The following is a 23,915-nucleotide window of genomic DNA, read 5'->3' on the forward strand; positions in this document are numbered from 1 at the left end:
TTTAATTTATAAGGGCTTTGACATTCATGAACGTTGCATGTTTGGAAAACTTGTTGGTGGTTATTGAGATGAATCACTCTTCGGACGAAGCTCTTGCAGATTTGTTTAATTTCTAAACCCCCCTCCCCCTAAAAAAAAGATAAATTTTAACCAGATATTGAAGTATCTACAGTTATTTAGGGCTTATGCATTCTGCAATTAATGGTTAGCCCGAGAAATCTCGGACTTTGCAAAAATTGTCAGTATGATTTGTTTTATCTTGTTTTTCTCAGTGGAACGAAAATCTCCCATGGATTGCAAGACGGCAAGGGGACCCTAGCACATTATCGTCTACCACTGTGTATATTTTGCGTCGGCACTGTGGTCGATGCAAGCCGGATGGGGAATTCGTATAGTTCAGCCAGTGCTGGTATTCGAACCCGGTTCACTTCATTAGAAGGCAAATGCTCTATCCCCTGACCCATGATGGCTCAATTAAGCTAAATTGTAAATTTTAATCAATTTGAAATTTTAGTAGAACTTGACTTTAGCAACTCTGATGGTAAATTTTAAGTAAAGAAATATACATCAAATGTATGTTAAGTAAAAATAGCCGTTATTGAGAAAAGATGGAACATTTAGAAGGAAATAATGTTGCATATTCGAGTGGTTTGTAATATTTTTTCAAATAAGTAGTACAAACTAGGCATATGGCGGGAAAAGAGTCGAAATCTGCATGTGGGTCATTCTCACAAAAAGGTGATTTTTTAAGTCCCTGAGTAATAAATATTAGGAAATACAGCAGATTTCTTAATATTTTTCTTTATCATTTTTCGTGAGGTTCTTAACTAACAAATCATATGCATTTTTTCTAAATGTATTTAATATTTCATTCTTATTTTTTAATAAACATGACTTCAAAATCCCCTCCGTGGATGTCCCTACGTCTGTGGCACAAAGTAATTTTTAATGCCTGTTAAACAATTTAAATGTTATTTTAATGATTTTTGTAGTTTTACCTAGTTAAATGTTTATAGTAACTTTTTATTTAATATTTAAAAAAAAATTATTTTTATAAAATAAATGACTAGTAAACTTTGTCCATCAAAAATGATGTCTCCCTCCGTGGACAATTAATATAGTTCTGTAAATATGCAATAAAGGGCAGCATATGCGAAATCCCTATAAGACAGCTGCTGGGAGGGGTAACCATTTTATTTTCTAATGTTAAATATCAGTTGTTTTTGTTCTCTTTGGTGTCAGTTTTGGATTGTTGTGTTCAAATAGGGTTTGGCAAAGTTCTCACCGTATACTCCGTGGACATCATAAAGAAGGTAAGAGAAAATTATTTTATTTTTGATAGATGAATTTTAGATTGCAAAAATAGTATATTTAACAAAAGGAACTGCCCCATTTTTGCAACTTTAAAATTAAAAATCAGAAAAATTCAAGAACTATTTTTTGTCTCCTCCGTGGACGTCCCCTCCGTGGACATAACAAGTCCACGGAGGAGAAGACACAGTCAATGTAAGAGACAATGTGTTAGATAACCATAATACAATTTTAATAATTAAAAAACTATTTTCTTTTAATTGATATTTTTTAAAATAGAACAAATGTGTTAATTTGCTTCTATTTTTAAAGAAAATCAATTAAGTTTAACTTTTTCTTATCAGAGAAGTAAATATTGGCAATTTTTCTAAATAATTTCTGTGATGTTTAAAAATTTTTTTCTCGTCAAAATTTTAGGAAAAAAATTGCAAAACCAAAATTTAAGAAAAGAAAGCAATCAAATGTTCAAATGCAAAAGAGAAGGGAACAGAAAAAACTTAGTATGAGACAAGCTAGACAGAAATTAAAAGAAAACCCTATATTGTTTGAAGAAAGTAAAAAAAAAAAAAAGAGCAAGAAACTTTAAAATTTGTATCAGAAAAAGATTTAGCAGAAAAATCGTGATTAAATGTACTTAAATTTCTAGAAATTGATAGAGCAAGCCGTTTGTGGCCAGGGAAACAAGAAGCAATAACAAGAAGAAAAGAGAAAAAACAAAAACGTTATTTGGATGACAGTATGTTTAACTTGCATAAAAGGGTCACAAAAGAGTACCCTCAACACTCAACTTTCATGTGGAGTCATAATTTTTATTTCAATAGTCTTTACATTTTAATTTATTAATATTCAGTAAGAGTTACTTAAGAAATTGTACACCTAGGTTAAAAATAGATGTTTCCTTTCATAGCAGCATGATTAATCGGAAGTAGCTCTATCTCTAATAATAAAATATTTTATTATTTACTTATTAATGTTAAACTCATATCAGTTGTGCCCAATAGTTAATGAATTAGTCTTCATTGACATTTTATATTTTATAACATAAAATGTCTCCTCCGTTGACTATTACATCTCCTCCGTGGACAAGGTAGAATTTAAAATATTTTAAATCTTGTAAAAAATAAAATAGAAAACTTGACCATTATTATAAGGACATATAACAAAAATAAATAAAGGCATTTATGTAATTTTTATCACTTTTTTAATCACTTTAATTTAAGAATTTTTTTTAGTCTATTTATACCTTTTCAGTGAGAATGACCCATATTGTGTTTAAAAAACTCTAAAAAACTGTAGGCGCTGATGGGATTAACTAGAGTTATTTCAATAAGGCAAGAATTTATATCATCATGACATGTAAAAAATTCCGTGAGCTCATGGATTAATACCAGGAATTATCTCAATAAGTTTAATAACTCATCAGTATATAATAAGAAATTCATTGAGCTTATAGATAAAAAGCTTATATATTATTTCTTTAATTTATCCTTATTCAATGATAAGGAAAAATATTCCTTTCACAAAGATAATGATTATCCTAATTTAACGATAACGATTATCTAATGATGATTTCAATACGGTTAAAAATTTATTCTTATTTTACAAAAAATTTTGAGCTAATGTATTTAAAACGAATTATTTTTAGAAAGTCATGAAATCAGCGTAATTTAGTAAGAAATTCTATTTTTGAATAATGAAGAAATTCCTAACTAATCACAAGTTTACAAGTTATCTGAATAATTACAAGTTTTGGGTTAGTTTATAATTAATTATAACTTTTAAGAAATATTCAAATTTTTGACTCGAATAAAAATATTTCTATGTTAATGTTCATACTTAAGTAATATTTATTGCATGCCTTCCTATTTGGTAAATTACATTTTCAATTACGGTGTTATTTTTTTAATAACGCAAATAACGCCCCTAGAATGAATGTATGTGAAAAAAATACTTATAAAAAGTCGAACGCGCACCTGCCCTATGACGTTCAGACTAGAAAAATATGAATGTTTATGAAATTTTATGCCAGTTATCGATTTTTCGATCTCTGCTCAGCACGATTCACTGATTTAATCTTTAAGCAATGTCGTTTTCATACGCACTAAGGCAAGGACAAAATTATTTTTTTAATAGAAATCAGTTTTTCATAACAAGCTAACTATATTAAGCAATAACTAAAGCATTTGGCTCAGATTAGGCAGTACATTATACATTTAACCAATAATCACAATCATCGTAAATTTAATTTGTTTATTGTTTCATTTTTAAGAAGAATGGAGATTATTTTGCGATGTCAATTGACCAATTGTAACAAAAACTGCTCTTGCGTTTTAAGAAATCTTGAATTAGCTTCACAGCTCCTTCTGACAAATTATTCATTGTTTTGACATGAGGCGACATATGTCTCAGATTCTTGGAATCAATATCCCATTCGTTAATATCTTTTATAACCAGTCCGGACCAAATCCCATGCTGTGAAACAAAAACCAGGATAGCTAATCTTGTGGTAAATATTCTGTGAGCCCCTTTTTCAGAAACTCTTCTATCATCTTTCTTAAGGACCAACACGTTGCGGAAGGGTTAAAATTTGGGGAACTACAAGTTGATACTCATATTTATTAATGTAAACCAAAATATTAATATACACATTTTACTATTGCTAGAAAAAAACTCTTGGCAACAACGATTGGCCGCAATGTTAAAGTATGTAAGAAAAAAATGCATGATTTGTTATAATGATAGAATGTGAATGACCGAAATTGGTGATTTTTTGTAACCGTCGTTGAACAGCCGACACAATTTTTGGGCTTACGACTACTAATGTTCAACTACGTAGCCTTTTAATTTTGAACTCCAACCAGAAGACAAGGGATCAAGTAATTTGCCTTGGTGGAGGACTTTTGATGGAGCTAACCCTTATTTTGCGTTACATGGAGAGAGAGACCATAAAAACCTCTCACATTTAGCGTGACTTCAAAGGGGACTCTAACCCATGATCCGTCTACCACTGAGGATATTCCACGTCAGCACTGCGGTCGATGCAAACCGGATGCGGAATTCATATCGACAGCCACAGCCGGGATTCGAACCATTTCTTCACCTCATTGGAAAGCGAAGGCTCTATCCTCTGAATCATTGTGAATCCAAAATTGGTGATTGTTGCCTTCCGCCGGAACATTTTGATAACACATAGTTGCATGTCCGAAATATATATTAGGTTTAGTTACGTGCAATTGCCCGGTGTGACCTACATCAATGTTTTTTGTAAGGTCAAGTGCAAATGCATAGTATGCATTTGCCCGGTACTCCGAACACTGATGTTTCTCCTAATCTATCCTCAACAGGTATAAAAATATCGAATAAATACGATAATATCAACGAATAAATTAATATCAAATCGGATATAACAAATATTTCGCGACATTTACCAAAACGACTATGTGATTTTTGACATTCACCGGTGAAAGTCGACATTCTCTTGTTCTCGGTCATTCACGGTAAAACTAATGTTGTCAACTTTCGTTTACAGTAGAAAACTATTTTTAAGGGGGCAGGTCTCAGAACTTTGCCTACGAAGATGATTTTAAATGCTTTAATCCAAGATTTTAAATGCTTTAATAATCGAAACAACTAGAATATATGTCGTTTCAAACTTCCATCTATAATTTGCTAATTGTCCCTTAATTATATTTGCTTTTCAATTATCTTAAAATTTATATCGAAGTTTCGTGTTACAATGGTGTTACTACGGAATATTTAGATGATATATATATATATATATATATATATATATATATATATATATATATATATATATATATATATATATATATATATATATATATATATATATATATATATATATATATATATATATATATGTATGTATATACAAAGTGTATCCCAATTCCCTGTGTGGTTTGGAATGCTTACAACGCAATTTTTTACCCTAAATGTGCAATTTCGTGATGTCGCAGGCTTCCAGTTTTAAGTCAAATTCTTGCTGCGATGGCTGAAACATACCACGAACAATGGTCGTGAATGCTGCTGTGTTCCTTCATCGATATACGGCAACTGTAGTTGCCGCATATCGCATATCGAACAATTGCATGAAGTTATGCGTTCCTCATTTCTCAATGAGAGAGAACATCTTACCATCTTATTTTTCCATGGGCACCGGCTTCCCAGACAATACAGCCAGTTATTTTTTATGGGACTATATCAAAGAGGGAGTGTTAATGCCGTATGTTTTGTGATTAAACGGCATTGTGATAAAGGATCACAACCGCGATCGATATTACAGATCTTGACAAGTTACAGCTCTTACGGCATGGATATTACTTCAGGCTATGTATCACCAGACGTATACAAACTGCAAATTTTTTAAAAAAAATTTAATGTTATGTAAAAAAAAAAATTTTGGTGTGTTAGTAACATTTTTTTGTTATAAGCTTTCAAAACATCTGAGAGAATATAAAATATCTAAATCAATCAAATTATCTTTTTTCCTGTTTCCTTCAATTATAAAGTGCTGGGCACTCTGCCTTCAGAGCTCAAAACATTGCTGAATTTTTACATGCCGTACCTTGCATGTCCTGTACGACCCTTTCTATTACGTATTAATGGATACTAATTAATGAACCTATCGTTAGTTTGTCTCAAATATACTGCAATTCCCGAATCATTTCCATTTCAGCACTTTTGTTTTAAAGATAAATCCGAGCTAATATTATCTAATACGTATTAAACGATATAAATTGATTTGCATTACTCATATGTTATTATTCAAGATGGAGTAAAGGAAAAGTGCTATGAATTACAATTGACAAAAAAATCTATCAGAAATGTTAAGTGATCTCGGCAAAATCCTAAAAAAGTATTTCTGGTTGAATTTTTGCTTGCTCGAGTTAATGTCTTTACCCTTGCAAGTGTCTTTACCTCCCCGTTAGCCACGTGATACATTTCTAAGGAAAGTGCAACAAACATATGCAATTCTTAAAAATTGAATTGGGTAGAAAACATGAAGATTTCCTACCGAGAAACCGTGATTGACTAACAATAGAGAAAACGAATTACATGGAATAAGGGTGAGAAGGGCAAGCTGATAACAGATGTTCGTTGAACACGTGAATGAAGGAATCAAGCCCCGGTCCACAACAAAAAACAGGGGGGGGGTCTTGTGGACAGGTGTTGTTTGCTTTCACAAAATAATTGTGAAAGACAGAGAGAAATCTCTCTCAAATTTTGCGAGTTAAGAAAGACCCCCTCAAATACTATAGTCCAAACGCGGATGTCAAATGGGAACATTTTAATTTTAACAGAAATAACTCCCTAGAAATAATAATTGGAAATATTTTAAGTTAAAACGAAATATATGTCCCCTGGCTACTAAATAACGCCAATAAAATGTATTTTCTATAATTATTTTTTTTAAGTTAGAGACTGAAAACCTTAAGAAAATTTTAAGTTCAGAAATTAAGTAAATTTGACTTTAGTTCTATAAAAAAATTTAAAATTTTTCCAAAAATTAAGAGCATCTAAAATAAATTCATACTGTTCTGCGTCATTTCAGAAAATATGACAAATCTAAGTAAATAATTAGGTTAAAAAAAAAAAATTCACCAAAAAATTTTCCCATTTGGGAACATCGGCAGGTAAAAGGTTAACGGAAACTAATTAATGAACCTATCTTTAGTTTGTCACAAATATACTGTAATTCCATAATCATTAAAGGAATTTCATAAATTTGTAAACTCATCGCGACATAATTTTCAACACTAGAAATATTTCATAGAATATAAAACAGGAAATAGGAAATTTCGTAGAAAATATAAAACATTATTTTTTACACATGTTGCAAATCATATGCTTTTTTTAAATATAAATTTAAATAGTCACATACCAGAAAGTAAGCATACGACAATACCAATCAGGAACCCTGTTTGAATTTTGATAGAATACATTTTTACGATGCGGAATTATGTTACAATCTATGATAAAATGCGATATAATGGAGGAGCTACTTCTATATATATTGTTTTAAAGATTTTCCTTATTTTCATGGCTAGATATAATTCCTTTAAACACGTAAGCGATGCGTGAAAATGTAATGAAATGTAAATCCTAGGACATGAACTCGCCTTATTAGAATACCTTATCTTTTTTAGACCTAATATTTCATCTTAATACTCATGTTGAATGTGAAAGATATTTAATCAGCGATTCTTTTGAATACCTGTCAAATACAATAGATTTTTTAGATCTTGAGGAAAGTATAAGTCGACATCTGATTGGAGCGAAAGTTTATTCAGAAGTGTTTTTGGTAAAATAAATCCTCAAAAATATCTAGCTTTTAAAAATGAATTAGAAGTCCAGTTTCAATCTTAAAAAATAAAAAGAACGCATCTAAATGCTGTAAGATTTCAAAAAATAATTTCAGGTATTTTTTAAATATAAATTAATCCAACTATTTCACGCTGAAATGTTATATTTTTTAAAATTGAAAAAAACAAGTATTCATCATCTGCCCGATAAAATCAAAATTTTTTTTATGAAATATCTATCTGACCAAATAGAGCAAAATTTTTTTTTCTGTTCAGACATCATTTTCACATCCTGATTCAACATTGCTTCGTTTCAGACTTCATTTTAATTCCATATATGAAAGAACATTACTATTTTTTTCAGATCAATTGCTCAAGAGTATCAACTAAAAAAGATTTTTAAAATTAATACTACGTTTTAATTAATATATTAGTGTAGTTACAATTTAGTTTAAAGATAATATCCCTACTCTTTTCAAAATTAGTACAATTTTAATCATTTATTACTTTTATTAACATCTACCAGTTTGTTAAACTTTGTACTAGTTTCTTAAGGGGATATCATTTAAGAGACTTGGTATAAATTTGAGTGTTAATTTTATGTTTGAATTCACTATAAATCTGTAATTTAAAACCATTTTTATGATTGGAGACATCATAACTTAATATAAACGAAATAAATAAAACGTGTTATAAATTTTACGAGCAAACCAGGTATTGGAAAGACATTCATCAATGAAGCCTACTTTTTCAATATTTATTTTATTTGATTTTGAAATAATACTCATAAAATAATGAACGTTTTGACTTTGGTTGATGAGATATTTGCAAACTTTTAAGTTGAAAAATTGGGAACATATCATCAAAAACGTTACAAAAATTAAGTTTTATACTAAATAAAATTGAAAAAAGTCCTTTGACACAGATGGGATATCGGCGGCTATTTCACATATATTTTCTGGTGCTCTATTTATAGGCAAAAATATATTGTGATATTTTTTAAATATAAAAACTGTCTAATAAATAGTAAAAAATATCTTAGATTATCAGAATTATATTTGCACTAAAATATAAAAAGCACAAATTTTTTAAAAATTGATGTTCGGAAGTGAGTGGTGTTTGGAATATTTTACATTTACCGCAGAGAAATACACCAGTGATTCATGCTATATTTCCTAATCATAAATAATTAAAATGGTAAATATAATATTTTTCACTTATATTTGACCTTATTAATAAAAAAAAATGAAAATTATGTTTAATAAAAATTCCGCGTTAATGAAATTCTTATTCGGCAAACAAATTGTTACTTTGAAAAATACTCGTAAAATTCTGAAATTTGTAACCTAAAGAGATGGTATTTTTATAGGAAATATTCTAGTTTTAGCTTTTTAAAATGCAGATAATGAAATTTCTGAATTGGTCTTATTGCAAGGGCCAATCGTCTGCGGTATGTATATCGTGACACCAACGCATTAAGAAAAACAATTGTAGTTTTTGGTATTTTTATCGTAATTTCTTTAAAGGCAAAATTAATTTTATACGTGATTTGCGTATCTAGAAAAGTGTCTGTCACAAAAATTTAATTTGATTGCTTGATTAATTTGATTTAAATTTCCTTAAACTCGTTATAACTTTGTGTGGATATTTATATGAAGTTATTGAATTTACTGATTTAAATCGTGATTTAGGTCATTTAACTTTTTGAAATATAATCTATGATTCATGTAACTAAAAATAGAAAGGAATGATAGAGATAATATTTTACTCTTTTTAAGAGCTTTTAACTAGGGTGATCATGAAATATAATTTTACTAAAGGGATGAAACAGTTTAAAAATGTTTAAACGGACATATATCATATTTTCTTTTGTGCTGTGTGTTAACAATAAATATGAATTTTTTTAAAAGCAGTACAAGGATAAAATATAACTAAGTAAATCACAGTTAATGGATAATAATCTTATCTATCCTATATCTTTGCTTAAAAATATTTTCGACAAAAAATTTAAACGAGAAATAATTCATATTATGTAACTAATTGATCAAAAATAAATTGCTTTTATTAAAACAAAGGAACATGATAATAATGGAAGGAAAATTTTTATTTTAATTTTACCTTTCGGTTGCTGCATTATTTGACATAAAAAATCTGCATACAGTTTAGAATTTAAATAGGAAATATACAGGAAATTCTTAATGAAAGCCTTATTATTATTTTTTTTTGGGGGGGGGGGCACCTTGACAAAAAATTAATTTTTTTTCAGATTCAAACGATGAAAAAAAATTAGTTGAAATTTAGCAATTTACATTACTGTGAAAGGCGAAACTGAAAATACCAAAGCCAGTTTGAATTTCATGAAACTTGAATGTGTTTCTAATAATCACATTTATATTTTATCCTGAAATCTGAGATGTTTTGATGTATTTAGACCCATTTTCCCTAGAAGTAATTCGTTAAAATTCAAAAGCATTTAGAATTTTGCATTACATAAATATTAATTTGCCACCCATTTTATGCATATGTTTTACATAATATGAGCATGTTACAATCAATGTAATTAATCGACGAATCTTAATTATCGCCGGTTATTATTGACAGTTAAGTTTGGTCAGTGTTTTAATTTTCAAGGCATTTGGTTTGTACGCGTGCGTATTGGTAGTTCCCCCTAGTAAACAATTTGACAATGCTTCGTTACTTTGGATGCAGATGCCCGTATTTTGTGTTCGTTATTCATTTGTTGAGCGAATACTTTGCTTTTTATTATTTTTTTTTTCTTCCCTAAGGCACCTAACTTTTAAAAAAAAACATCAGTGTAGGGCATACCAGGCTAATGTATGCCGAGCGGGGGCCTTTAGCCTTAAAAAATTCAGTGTAGGGTATACTGGACAATTGTATGTCTACGGGATTAGACTATGAGTGATGAGCAGAAGTGTTACAACTTAATTGTAACACCTTTTATTGATCAATTTCGTAACACTTTTAATGATCATTTTCTTATTTGTAACACTTTTTCATGATCGATTTCGCAAGCTCCATAGAACACTTTTTTTTGTAACGAGCACAACTTATTTATGCTTCCAACACCCTACCATCTAAGGGAAGGCAGAGACATCTAGGTCGGGGTGCTCCTTGCAACCACCAGCCGCAGGAATGCAGAGACATCTACACACTGACACCACCTGGGTGATGGAGAGATGTGATGACCTTTCTGATAGAAAGTGGCAACGTTTGAAAAGAATGTTCTAGCCGGTTCATTTTTGAGAAGCAGATGGGATAAGGAAGTGGTGAAGCTACGTAAGGGGGCTTCGGCCCCCAAGCAATTGATTTTTTCTCTTCTGTGAGATTTTTAACGTCGTGCCCTTTGAGTAGCAAGTGTTACATTTTCTTTTGATCGGAATTAATCCGAGAGACTATGCAGGAGAAACGTTTTTAATTACTTTATAATGATAGAGTTGTAGTAGCATGTGTTGCTAAGTGCTTAATTTTATTTAATTCCTTAATTTTGTTTTGCCAATAATGTCTTCAATAATTATGAGTATATTTATGAGTATATTTTATTTGTCTCCTTTTTAGCGGGTTTAATGTTTTCTTTTTATTTCAGCCTTAACATATCTTGTTCTAATTATTTTTAACTTCTAGAGAATACTTTTTCGCAATTTGTACTTCTACTTTTAATTCATTTTTGTACCACCTCGTGTGGTATTAATTTTGGATATTCAAATATTCGTAGGTTACCATGTGGTACAATACTAATAATATTTTATTCATTATATTTAACTTTTAATACGGCTATTCTAAGATGCTATTTGTTTGCACAGCAATTTTGAGATTAATGAATTATGTTTTACATGTGCATTAATTTTAACTCAATTTTTACTCCAACTTCCTTATTTATTTTAATGCACGTATTTTGACGACATACAAGGGCAGTGATCAAGTATTTCTTTCTATTTGGCATGGTGGGCAGAGAGCCAATTGCATCAACCTTTAGTCTTGAGAATATTTCTTGTTACATTTTTAGGAGCCTTTTTTATCATTTTATCATAACATGTTTTTTTATCTACAAATTTAGGTACTTTACTTACGCCGCATTAGAACTGCACAATTGGCTATTGGCGACAGTCTGGAAACATTCCTGGGTATAATCCGAAGACATACCATCACAAATTTGATCTTCTGCAGAGGGGATGGCTCTCCTGCTTTGGTAGCTCAAATACGTGCCCTCGAAGTCGAGCACTTTAAGGTAAAACAGATTAACGAGGAACGAGACAGCTCACCCTCGGTCCCTACGCACGCTGATCAAAGTGGTCACTCACCCGCTGACTGACCGCAGCCAGTAATGCTTAACTCCGGTATTCTACTGGAAACCATGTCTTTACGATCAGTCCACTGCGGGACCTACAAGTTTAGAATTCGATAAATATTGGTGTATTAGCTGTTGAGAAGAACACAATACCACAACCAAAAATGATGAGTAGATAAGATGCGTTAGATGTTTAGGTGCATGCAATTGCTTCAAGATACTTATACCTATCCCAAAAATGGGAGTAATTTTTTTATTAAATAAGGGATTAAATCGAAGCGTTAGATTTTGTTTATTAGATTCTTTTTACTTATTTTTCTTGATATTATCATACTTTTTTAACTGAGCTCGACATTACGGATAGAGTTTTACAGACAACACTTGTTAAAAAAATTTAATCTTTTTGTTTTTCCACTTAAATTTTTTTTTCCAGCAGTCAATTATTTTTCAAAATTATTTAATCATCTATTTCGCTACTATTAACATATTAACTAAATGTGCTTACATGAAATTGTAATCCATAATAATAAAATGAAGAGTTTTTGTGTGTGTCCCTCTATTACTTAACTCCACAGCTGTTTACTTTATCGTTCTGAAATTAAGACTGGGTCTGGAAGGTTCAACGTTAGTTATCGATCCTAAAATTTGTTTGAAATTTTTAATTAGATCGTTTAAGGGAGCTATTGAAAAATGGAATTTCTCTCATCGATTAAGCGTTAGCCATTGTTTTAGATTAAACTGTCGACGATTCTATTTTTTAAATATTTTAACGATCACACCAGTATTGTTTGTTAGCTTATAGCTCTATTTGATCAAAAACGAAAGAGTTTACCTCTTGTACATTTTTATTTTTATTTGCTGAGTCAGAAAATTTCAATGATCAAATTTAGCGTAGAAGCTTGGGCTCAGTGTTTTAAAAGTTATCTGAAGCATCATTTTAATTTTTTTTTAAAAATCTTTCACAATACGTTTCTGAAGAGATGTCCAAGTCAGAGGCTGAACTACATCCTTGAGTGGAATAAAACCACCCACTCTCATAATTTTGTGATTGTGAATAATAACTAGCCGTTTGCAATATTCCTATTGGACGATACCTATTTCCATCCCAGTAGAAATGCATTCCTATTGGTTGATAAATCTCGCGTATTGATCATTGATTGATTGATCAAGTAAGTGAAGGAAGACAGCTTAGACATCTCTATATAATTGAACAACTTAAAATATGTGGTAATTGAAATGAAAAAAACATGTAATTGTATTAAATGGTAACATTAACGGAAAGGTGGTACTAATTCGTTTTGAATAAACAAAAAAATATCTCTGTACTATTATTCACACTAATGAGGCTCATTAATTTAAGGTAATAGTTGCATATTTAAATAAAATTATAAGCTATGTATAAAAGCCAAATTAATGGAATAAAATTACTTATTCGGCTAAAGGAACTGTAAAAAATCGCCATTCTAATATTGATACCCTTAAAGCGTTGCTAATGTCGGTAAAGAGTTAAATTTCGGGGATCCAGGACCACAATGCTCATACACTGAAAAATAGATGCTTCGTTGGATGAAGCAATACCACCCAGCTCTTTATTTTGTGACGAATTCATAAAAGCTCATTTTCTGTTCGTTATAAATGCTTACAAAATCATGACGATCAGATACTTTTAAAAACATTTTATTGTATAAAAGATTTAATTGCAGTACAGCCTGTTCTGACAATGCATATATCTATACATAATATTTTCCCAGGCACTAAAGCTGTATAAGCTGATAATTATTTAAACTATTTTAATTTTAAATGCTGTAAAAACAAAATCTACCTCAGAGAGTAAACTACAGTCATCACATTTTACACATAATTAATCTTTTCTTACGGAAAACATTATCACAAAATACTGGATAACCCAGATATAACAGTAGTTCTTTGAAGTTGAAAGGAATGAAGTTTATAGAGAATTAATCAAATTACAATAAAATTATCAAAATTTTTTAAAACTGAAATAAAATCATGTTGTTACAAATATAAACTAAATAAACTCTTTACAACAAGAAACAGTCTTTATTTAAAAATACTTCTCTTAATAAAGGCAATAATGACTAAAAATACGGTCTTCATAATGACAATTTTAAAACTTTTATTAAAATTTACCTTTATTTCAAGTAAATGCTTGTTTATATGAATTTTACAGCAGGGTAATTTATTTTGTATTCATTTTTCCACGAACACATCTGTCCCCCCCCCCCCCAGAATAAAGCTTTTGACTTTATTCTATTCAGTATTTTTCTAGCAGTAAAGTTACAGTTACAAAGTTTCCTATACTTCACAATTACGGTGACATGGACATATTTCCTTACATTTAATAATTAAACTTGAATTTAATCATTTTCTCCGAAAACTTTCGTAACGGAAATCAAATTTCGTATATATTCTTTCTTTAACATGTACATTTACATAAATATTCCATAACCACTATGAATTTTCTACAATGTTTTTGAAATAGTCGTTATTATTTTTCCACAGCCTGCTCATTTTAGTTAGATATAAGGCTCCTATACTATCAGAGCTGACCTATCAAGCAATATTGGAGCAAACAAGTTCGCAAGTTAACGTTATGTTAGTATTAGTTATGTTATATGCTTATGTTAGCTCTTTGCTCCAAAAATAAATGATAAGTCGGCCTGTCTAATTCAGGGGCTCTAGTTAGATAAAAAGAGAATTATAACTTTGGTAATAAATTATAACTGTTGCTAACCTAGTCATGGATTTCTAACACACTCATGGCGTACTGTTTGTTACCTTGTTATTGCTAATGCTTATTATAAGAAAAAAATCTATGAATTAAGAAACTAGCTAACGTACTACAATTGAGTCCTAAGTTTCTAATATTTCATTTCCCGCTCTACTTTCGCCATTCCTCACGTGTATTCTTCTTTGCCCATGTCCTTTTCTTCAATCCATCAATTCCATCACTTTTATCTCATGTTCCTCCACTTCCTGATCCTCCCCCATTTCCGTCTCCTATTCTTCCACTTTTTGATACTCTTCTGTGTGATCCTCCAGTTCCGTCTCCTCTTTCTCCACTTCACGATCTTCCTCCATTTCCATCTCCTGTTCCTCCATTACCTGATTAGCTTTCACCCCTGATCCTCTGAATAATCCAGTAAGAAATCCTCTCCTCCGTCTCCAGCTCCTCCACTCCAGTCTCCTGCTCCTCCCGTCTCCTGTGCAAACGAACCTAGAACACTTAATCCTAATTCTTCTGTTATTCCATTAACTGAGATTTAAAAAAACACTTACAGGGTGATTCAGTACAGCAGTTGAAAAATTTAAAGTGGAGGGTAGGGTACATCATAAGGATTAAAATTACACATTGACGAAAATGTCGCCCTACGTCACTAGCGACGCTTTCCTATAGACAGAGTATTCGTCAGCATTATATTGGAAACTTGAAGCAGCAGATTCCATACATTAAGGAGGAATTTCTGTTTTTTTTAAAGAATCAATAATTAAATGAGACAAGAAAAAATGACCCTTAATAAAGCTTCAATAGAAATTTTATTTGCTTATGATTCGTAGAAAATAAATATTATTCTGTTCGTAGGCAACTTCTTCAGTCTGTTATTATTGTTACTAGCTCTGTACTTCGTCTCTTTTTGAAATAAAACTAAAAAATCATATCACCATGCTAAAATATAGTGACTGTTTACACTCGCCAAAGCAGTTTTCTGTCCTCAAAAAATAAAACAAAGTAAGGGATTAAATAAAGAAATAAATTATATAATAAAATAAAATCCAAAATAAAATAAATTTTAAAATTAAACATTAAAAAAAATTATGAAAATATAACAAAACGAATAAAAATAAAGTTTTAATCGCCTTATTACGATCACTGTTCACCCATTGGTTAAATGCTTCTTCTTTCTGGATTGACTCATGTGGTGTAATCATCGTACTTGATTCGAGAAGTTCATGCTCTGGCGATCCTGAAAATTTCAACATACACTCAAAGTATTTTTCATAATCTCTTTGAACTGAAGTGAAGTTCAAGAAAAGAGATTACGAAAAATACCTTGAGCGTATGTTGAAATTTTCAGGTTCGCCAGAGCATGAACTTCTCGAATCAAGTACGATGATTACACCACACTCCGTTAAACGCCACAACATTACAAATCTTGGGTTGCAAAAACAGTCTAAATTGATGTTTGTCTTCGGATAGATTTTCCTATCCTGACTATGTACATATTTCAAGACGTCAAAAAAAACTTTTCTTTCTTTAGCATTCATATTTATATTGAAAGCACAACCAAGAGCCAGTATTACGTTAATAATAAAAAAAGATATAAAAATACTTAAAATTATTATTATGTAAATACATTGAAAATGTCTGCTTGTGAAAATAAAAACAGCAGCGGTTGTCATAGCAACGCATGCAACGACGACGCATGCGCACTGTTTACTATTACTCTTGAACACAGTAGAATAGTGCGTGAACGCCATCTAATCCAAACCAAGACCCATTTTACCAATAAATCGATATTGATTTACATAGCAAAATCATGCACAAAATTAAAAACATATGCGAACACAATCATTCAGTATAATTCTATTACTCGACACCAACTCCTGATAGTAAAAAAAGTACCATAATCAAAAATTTTCTCCGGTACTTATCCCACTCGCTCCCCTCAATGCTGAAGTCTCAGAGAAAGCGAAATTTCTACTTGAAAATGTTCTGTAAAAGCATGGTTCTCCAGGAATGCCAATCTCAAACTGTGGAATTGTATTCGTTTCGAAAGTGGTGGAAGAATTATTGAAACTCTAATGTTAAACATCGAAATACCTCAGCCTACCATTCTCAGACAAATGGTCTAACAGAAATAATTTATTTTATTCTATAACCGTCGTTGAACAGCAAACCTAATTTTTGGATTGACGACTTACTAATGTTGAACTCCGTAGCTGTGGAGCACTTTTCTAATGGAATAACCTGCATTTCCGTTCCATGGAAAGGAAAACCACGAGAACCTCTCACAGTCAGCCTGATGGTAAACTGACTCTAACTCATAATCCGTCTACCACTGAGGATATTTTAAATCAGCACTGTGGTCGGTGCGAGCTGGGTGCGGAATTTGTATCGATCACCCATCGCTGGGATTTGAACCAGGTTCACTTCATTGCAAGGCGAATTCTCTATCCCCTAAGTTTTCAAAAGGTCGGCTGATATGTTATTGGTGGTGTTGTGTTATATGTTGATATTATTATACCTTTATATTATTTTACCTTTCGTCACCTTCCCCTATTTCACAGCCAATCAAGAAACTACTTGTTTCATGCCATTTTATCTTCTCCATGGCTATGAGGCTGAAACTACTTTAAACACTGTGTTTCCTCATCAACTTGGGCTTAAAACTAATGAATCCTATCAACTTCCTTGAAAAACTGAAGAAGCTAAGTAACTTGCTCGTCTGCGTAAACTCTATACACAAGATGAGACGCAATGCAAATCACAGGCCGGTCTCTTATACATCATGAGAAGTTGCTTGGAATTTTATGCCTGCTTGAAAGGTTGGGTTGTCTGAAAAGTTATCGAAAAATATTTTGGATCTTATAGTATAAAACGAGCATTTTCTAAGGTTAAACTACGGACACCGCGAACGTGGTGAGCATGAAACTATATTAAAATCCACCATGACAAATAGAATCCTTCGATAACGAAACACCAAAAAATACCAGACTTTTAACACCAAATAAAACCAGAGTAAGATAGCATATTAATGTGCTACCACCACATCCCGTTCCAGAGGTCAAATAAAGTGAAACATTGAGGTCGCAGGTTTTTTCTAAAGAGGATGTTGTGACCTGTGTCCGAGTAGCCGAGCGGTCAAAGTCATCGCCCTGGCGAATCAGAGTTTCGGAATTCTATCCTCCCAAGTGGAATAAAATAAATATATATATGCTGTTTAAGATTTCATTAATTATTTAAATGTCCGCTAGAAGTGTCTAGAAGCTACTATTACATCATTTCCTGTTCCTTATTTAATTGTATACAAGTTCATACGTTTCAAAAGAAACGCAGTTACTCTGTTCCATGTATGTCGGGCGTGAACATTAAATCAGTGTCATTAGTCATATGGATTCTGTTTCTTTCAGCGCGATAATTCTACTTTCTGTTCTATGGAATAAATCCTAAAAAAATAAAATATTATTAATAAGAAAAATTAAAACTTCAACAATAATACACTATTATCAGTAATGCATCTAAATTACGTATTTTGAATTAATTAAAAATTCGCATCTGAAAGATAAAAGTATTTTTTTTATTAATTTAGATTTTGAAATATTGTATTCTTTTAAAATCTGAATTGCAATACAATATTTTTTTCATTATTTTTAAGCATTAACCGATTTCTATTAAATTTTGTATTTTGCCAAATAAAATTGCATTCTTTAAAATGGTGTAAATGTTTGCATAGTTTACGATTCAACATTTTTCAACCATTATTAAATAAAATAATAAAAAATAATAAATATTTATTAAAATTGCTTTTAAATGGAATTATCTTTGGTCAAACAAAGTTTATAATTCTGTGCAAAATTCCCTTAAAAAGTCCTCAAAACATAGCGAAATACCCAAAAAGTAAAATAAACGTTCTTGGGTCCAAACTTTGGAGCTTTCTCCTGACCAAACTATTGGGTCCATATTTCCGAGATTGCAACCAACCCCTATGATTTGATGGTCAAAAATCCGAATTCATCGGAAAAAAGGTATGCTTATTCAGAGAAAGCAAATTTGTGTGCCTAATTTCGTAATTTAAACTATCGTAAGCACTAATTAGCATATTTGTTTCCCCCCCCCCACCAGCCATTAAGATCATTAGATCAGAAGTTAATCATTGTGGTTCGTTTCGCTTTTGTCGCACTGTGTCTAAGTTTAGACTCTTGACCGATTGAAGACACAGCTTTGATAAGTAGAAACCCTAATATAATAGGCATCGTTTCTAAAATGTTAGTCAAAATATTTATTTTTAAAAAATTTATACTTTTGTAGTATGGTTTTTAGCATAAAGTTCAGATTAGAGTTTCGAATTTAGTTTTGAGTTTAAAAAATACTTTCGCATAGTTAATCCTTTAGTTTTATGCAAAAGCGATTAATTACTCACCGGCTGATGACTGCGCAACTGAAAAAAAATTACTACTTTAAGAAATAAAATATTATTCGCATGTATTAAAATCGCAACAATACACCTTAATCAGTGATAAAATTAAATCTTCATAACAAAGGTTTAAATTTTTTGAAAATCTGCTATTTGGAAGGCAGAAATACTGAAATTTTAGAGAGAAATTTTGAGATTTATGATTTTTAGCTAAAGAATATTGTAATCCTTCAAATTTGAATTGCGATAGATTTGTTTCATAATGTTAAGGCATTTTTGAAGCACAAAATGAAAAAAACTGAGTGAATAGAATTTTAAAATTCGCATTTGAAGTTTATGTTGATGAGAACTCCTTTATTTTAATTTATTTTATTACCTGGGTTTGGCATCTGATCCAATTCTGCGTTTTCGACTACCAATGTTCAACTCTGCAGCCTTGTAATTTGTAATCCAATCCAGAAGACAAGGGTTCTCCTGGATTAAGTATTGGGGGAAATTTGCCTTCGTGGAGGAGTTTTTGATGAAACTTACCTGCATTTGCGTTACACGGAGAAGAAAACCACGAAAACGTGCAGAATTCGTATGTACCAAATATCGCTGGGATTCGATCCCGGGTCATCTTATACGAGGGCGTACTCCATATCCTCTGAGATACACAGATTTCCCTAAAATATTTTGTTAATATTATAAAAATACTATAAATAATTATATTCATTACTATTCAAAAAGTTTGGCTCTTTGAATTGTAATGCATATATATAGTTGCATAAGTTATAAATATTTATAAAGTTTGACTTATTTCACCATATTCCCCACATAGAGACAACTTGGATTTTAAAAGTCAAACTCCTCCGAAAAGAATTTTTTTTTTCTTTTTTAGAGAAAAAATTCGTTTATCTGTTTGCGTTCATAAATTAAAACATTTTCTGAACTGAATAAACACGTATACGCTTAGGTACTTTAACGTTTGGTGGATTAAGGCTTGATCTTTGTATTCACTTTACTTCAATATTTAGTTCAACTGCATTGAACTTTAGAAAATTTGATAGCTGTATGTATGTACATTACAGTAGGTAATTATTACTTTAAAATATAATAGAGTGAAAATTTTTTCACATATTTTGAAGAATTTTTTGTTCAGTCCTTTGGTTTTTATTAGCTGCATTTTTAAGGTAAATGAAGAAACAAAAATTTTTTTTTTCATTGAAAATCTTAAAACATTTTGCAACTTACAGAATTAAATAAAAATAACACTATAAATTAATCACTTTCTGAAAAACTCATTCCTGCCGTCATATGATATATTTTTTGAATCGGTCCAACAAAAGGGAGTTTAAACGCTGTCTCTATTAGCTGGAGTTATTTTATATGAAATAAGTATTTCATCATTGAAATAAACGAAAGTAGGTGATCTCATGGACTAACTCGAGGTATAATTTTGATAAGGACATTAACTCATCTGGATGTCGTTGAAAAAATTTTGGAGTTTATAGATTAACGTAAATCGTTTTGATTAGGTCCTTACGCAATATTAATTCAATGACAGGGATTCATAATACTTATTGAATGCTAAGGAGGAATATTTCTTTTTCAATAATATACATTATTTAATGATTTTTTAATAAAGTCGAAAATTCATCATTAGTCTTATTTGATTGAACAAATGTTTAACAAGAATTATTTTCAGACTGTTATCGACTCAGCGTAATACTATTAAAATTCAATAATTGAATTACGAATAAACTCCTAAATAATTGCAATTATACTTACAATTAAGTATAAGTTTAAGGTTTTGGCCATATTATAATACGTCTAACTTCAAATATTCAAACTTTTCACTTAAATTAGAATTATTTAGAAGTTTAAATACGCACTTAAGATATACTTGCAGTATATCAACTTATCTGTTGAGATATATCTATACATAATAATAAAAGCGGCTGTGTGTGTGTGTGTCTGTAATCACAATATATCGCCCCAGAAGCCTCGACCAGGCACGAAACTCGGCACATAATTGTGTTTTGACATAATGAAGAAGTATTTTTTTTCTTTTTTAAAAATTTGGATTAGTTATTTAGTTATCAGTCATTTTGTAAGTCTATGCTTTTCGTCTGCTTTTTCGTCTTCAAAGAGCCATATTCAAAAAACTATTAAAAAAGGCATATACTTTTCCCCACTCTTATAAATGTATGCTAATGCGAACCTCACAATTGAAATATTAATTTTCGACAACTTAAACCAATGATATACGAAGGAATTAATAATTTAATTGTAAAGTTCGCATTAGTTTACATTTATTAAAGTGGAGAAAAGTTTAACTTTTGTATTAAAAATGTGGCAACATATTCGATACGTAAATAGAACGCTTCGCTTTGATATATTTGTCGCTGTTCATAATTGTTATAATAAGTTTTTCTTCTTCTTTCCACGCTCTATTTTTTTTCTTAAGCGAAGACGATAATTTTTGTAGCGATATTGTACAACTAAAAATTCTTTTCACAACACTTTAAAAATATTTACTTTATTTCCTTTATATATACAGAGAACAGTCGGCAAAGAATTCGATTAGGTTGAAAAACATTTTGCTAAAAAGGAACGAATTCCAAAAGAAAAAATAAGCAACTTAAAGAATAAAAATGCTGATGCCAGCCAATTTTTTGAAAGTTAACTTAGAAATAACAAACCAAACGATGTTAAATAACAAACCAAACGATGTTAACAAAATGACGTAGAAAGCGCAACTAGATCAAAATTAATCAAGCACAACTAGATCAAATTATAATACCTGAGTGCTTGACGTAACAGATATAGAAATAGAATTTGATACCATAAAAAATTATATAGAAATAGAAATTGATACCATAAAAAATTTATTCGTTTTCGTGTTCTTTTCATGTATTTAGCATTTTAGTTTTTTTTTTCTTAAGCGTTGTAGCTATATAATTTCAAACATCCTCAAGAGCTATAACACATCTGCAGCAGAACTGGATATGAAGACAAAATTGCAGGACAGGAACACTTTAATTGTCCACTAATCTTCAGATTTCCTGCTACGTTTTAAAAAACTTTATTTGTGAAAACCTTCAGCGTGGCGGACAGCTGGCCGCCTTAGGCGGCTAGTTCGTAATAAAACTGTTATTTTTTTCTGACGCGCATACAGAATACTCGCTGATCCATTGTTACGATTCTTCAAAAATATCATATAAATCAGTTCAAAAATGCACTATATAAATAGTAAAATATTTGAATAATTATATAACATAAGCTATCTAATTAAAACGATGGAATTAAAATCGTTAAAAACAGTTTATTTGTCGGAAAACACTGAAAAAAAATTCTAATAGTATCAGCGTTTTTGTTTTTTAACGCGTTGTTTCCCATTTTTATAATTACATGTTACTTTCAAATGTATAGGTATTATAGTTCTTTTTATGTCAAAAATTATAAACATGTATTAATATATTAATGGCACTCATTTTAATACTCCTTATGTTAACACTTAATATTGCTTAAATCGAAGTAATTTTTAAGTCATTTTTCGTTACTAAGTTCGGTACATATAATGTGCCAATTCGAATGTAGCATTAATACTTTGTTTATAATTTCTCAAAAACTTGGAATGAACGCAAGCTATATAATTATACTTCAAAGAAAATTCAAAACCTCCAACAGATAAATTTATTTTTTGAAAGCAATATGTGCCAAAACGTATGCTTTGAAAACTAAAAAATTAAAACAAATGTTTTAATTTAATTTTATATTTAATATTCTGTTGATTATCTTTTAACTATCTTAAATTTCTATTTTTTAGGAAAAGTAGAGTTCAGACACTACCGAGTCTGAAATAAAAATAAAAGAGTTTGTTCCAGATATCAGAAATGTTTCATACAATATAAAATATAATATATAAATTATAAATATATAAAAATAAAACATGCATGAAAATTTATTACACATGTCTTAAACTAGAAATTTATTCTATGCTTTCCTTAAATATTAAAGTGAATGGACATTACCAGAAAGTAAGCAAACAGCAATACCAATTAAATACCAAGTTTGAATTTTAATAGAGAACATTTGTAAATATGGATTATATTACAATCTCTTGCGAAATGGGATGAAATAAAGAAGCTACATCTATATATATATATATTTCTAAATTTTTTCTTCGAATTTTTTCTTCTTTTTATCTCGTATAGAGATAATCATTTAAAATACATCTTCACGTATTTGATACTTAACTGATAGTATAAGGAAAACATTCCTACTTCTGAAGTATAAATCTCATGACATGAACCCGCTTCATTAACGTGACCTCAGATTATGCGATTTTACATACATATGAAAGAAGCTTAAAGCTTTTAGAGGTATGAGGGACCGAGAATAAATTTACAAACCATAACTAATGTTTTTGAACAGTAACAGTTGTACGTGACAGTTATATTAGTTATTATATGCAATAATTACACAAAATTTCGAAAGATACGCTGAAATATTTATAGAAATCTGGCTTTTATAAAAAATAAAAATAAATTTTTTTCTCCTTTTTTTTGCTATAACTTTAAAAATGCTCAATAAAATTAGACATCATTTTTATAGCAATTTAAATTTAACTGTAAAATTTTTCCTTAAAATTTGAGAAAAATTTATTTAAGATATGAGATAAGATATGATTAAAGTAGTTAAGTAATACTGCGCATGCACGAGAAAAAAAATTCTTAATTTCGTAGCGAATTTATATTTGGAAACTAATGATAAATGTTTGAATTGAATGTCTTAAGCAATTGAAAAGCTTCAAGCAACTTTTAAAGTATAAGG

The 23,915-nt window shown here is 30.3% G+C and overlaps 1 protein-coding gene and 1 long non-coding RNA gene across 39 annotated transcripts in view; both read right to left on the bottom strand.

Annotated features, from left to right (window-relative positions):
• Positions 1-7,346, bottom strand: part of LOC107453710 (uncharacterized) — a 72,388-nt gene extending 65,042 nt beyond the window's left edge. For 19 of the 38 annotated variants that reach the window (XM_087168401.1, XM_087168388.1, XM_087168407.1 and 16 more), the window contains exon 1: positions 7,214-7,344. In XM_087168401.1, the coding sequence (XP_087024527.1) occupies positions 7,214-7,274 (61 nt within the window). In that variant the 5' untranslated portion in view covers positions 7,275-7,344. Of the gene's footprint in view, positions 1-7,213 lie in introns of all 38 variants that reach the window. The other 19 variants (XM_087168374.1, XM_087168379.1, XM_087168378.1 and 16 more) reach the window with 4 other exon arrangements.
• Positions 7,347-13,616: 6,270 nt separating this feature from the next.
• Positions 13,617-23,204, bottom strand: LOC139425947 (uncharacterized). The gene is made up of 3 exons (XR_011637111.2): positions 23,114-23,204; positions 19,474-19,762; positions 13,617-18,129 (listed from the first exon to the last, which is right to left on the bottom strand). It is a non-coding gene; the product is annotated as an uncharacterized LOC139425947 (long non-coding RNA).
• Between the last annotated feature and the right edge of the window lie 711 nt (positions 23,205-23,915).

The sequence above is a fragment of the Parasteatoda tepidariorum genome, chromosome 7 (genome assembly GCF_982258835.1).
Source record: "Parasteatoda tepidariorum strain Cologne lab strain chromosome 7, Ptep-v5.0, whole genome shotgun sequence".
Taxonomy (NCBI): domain Eukaryota; kingdom Metazoa; phylum Arthropoda; class Arachnida; order Araneae; family Theridiidae; genus Parasteatoda; species Parasteatoda tepidariorum.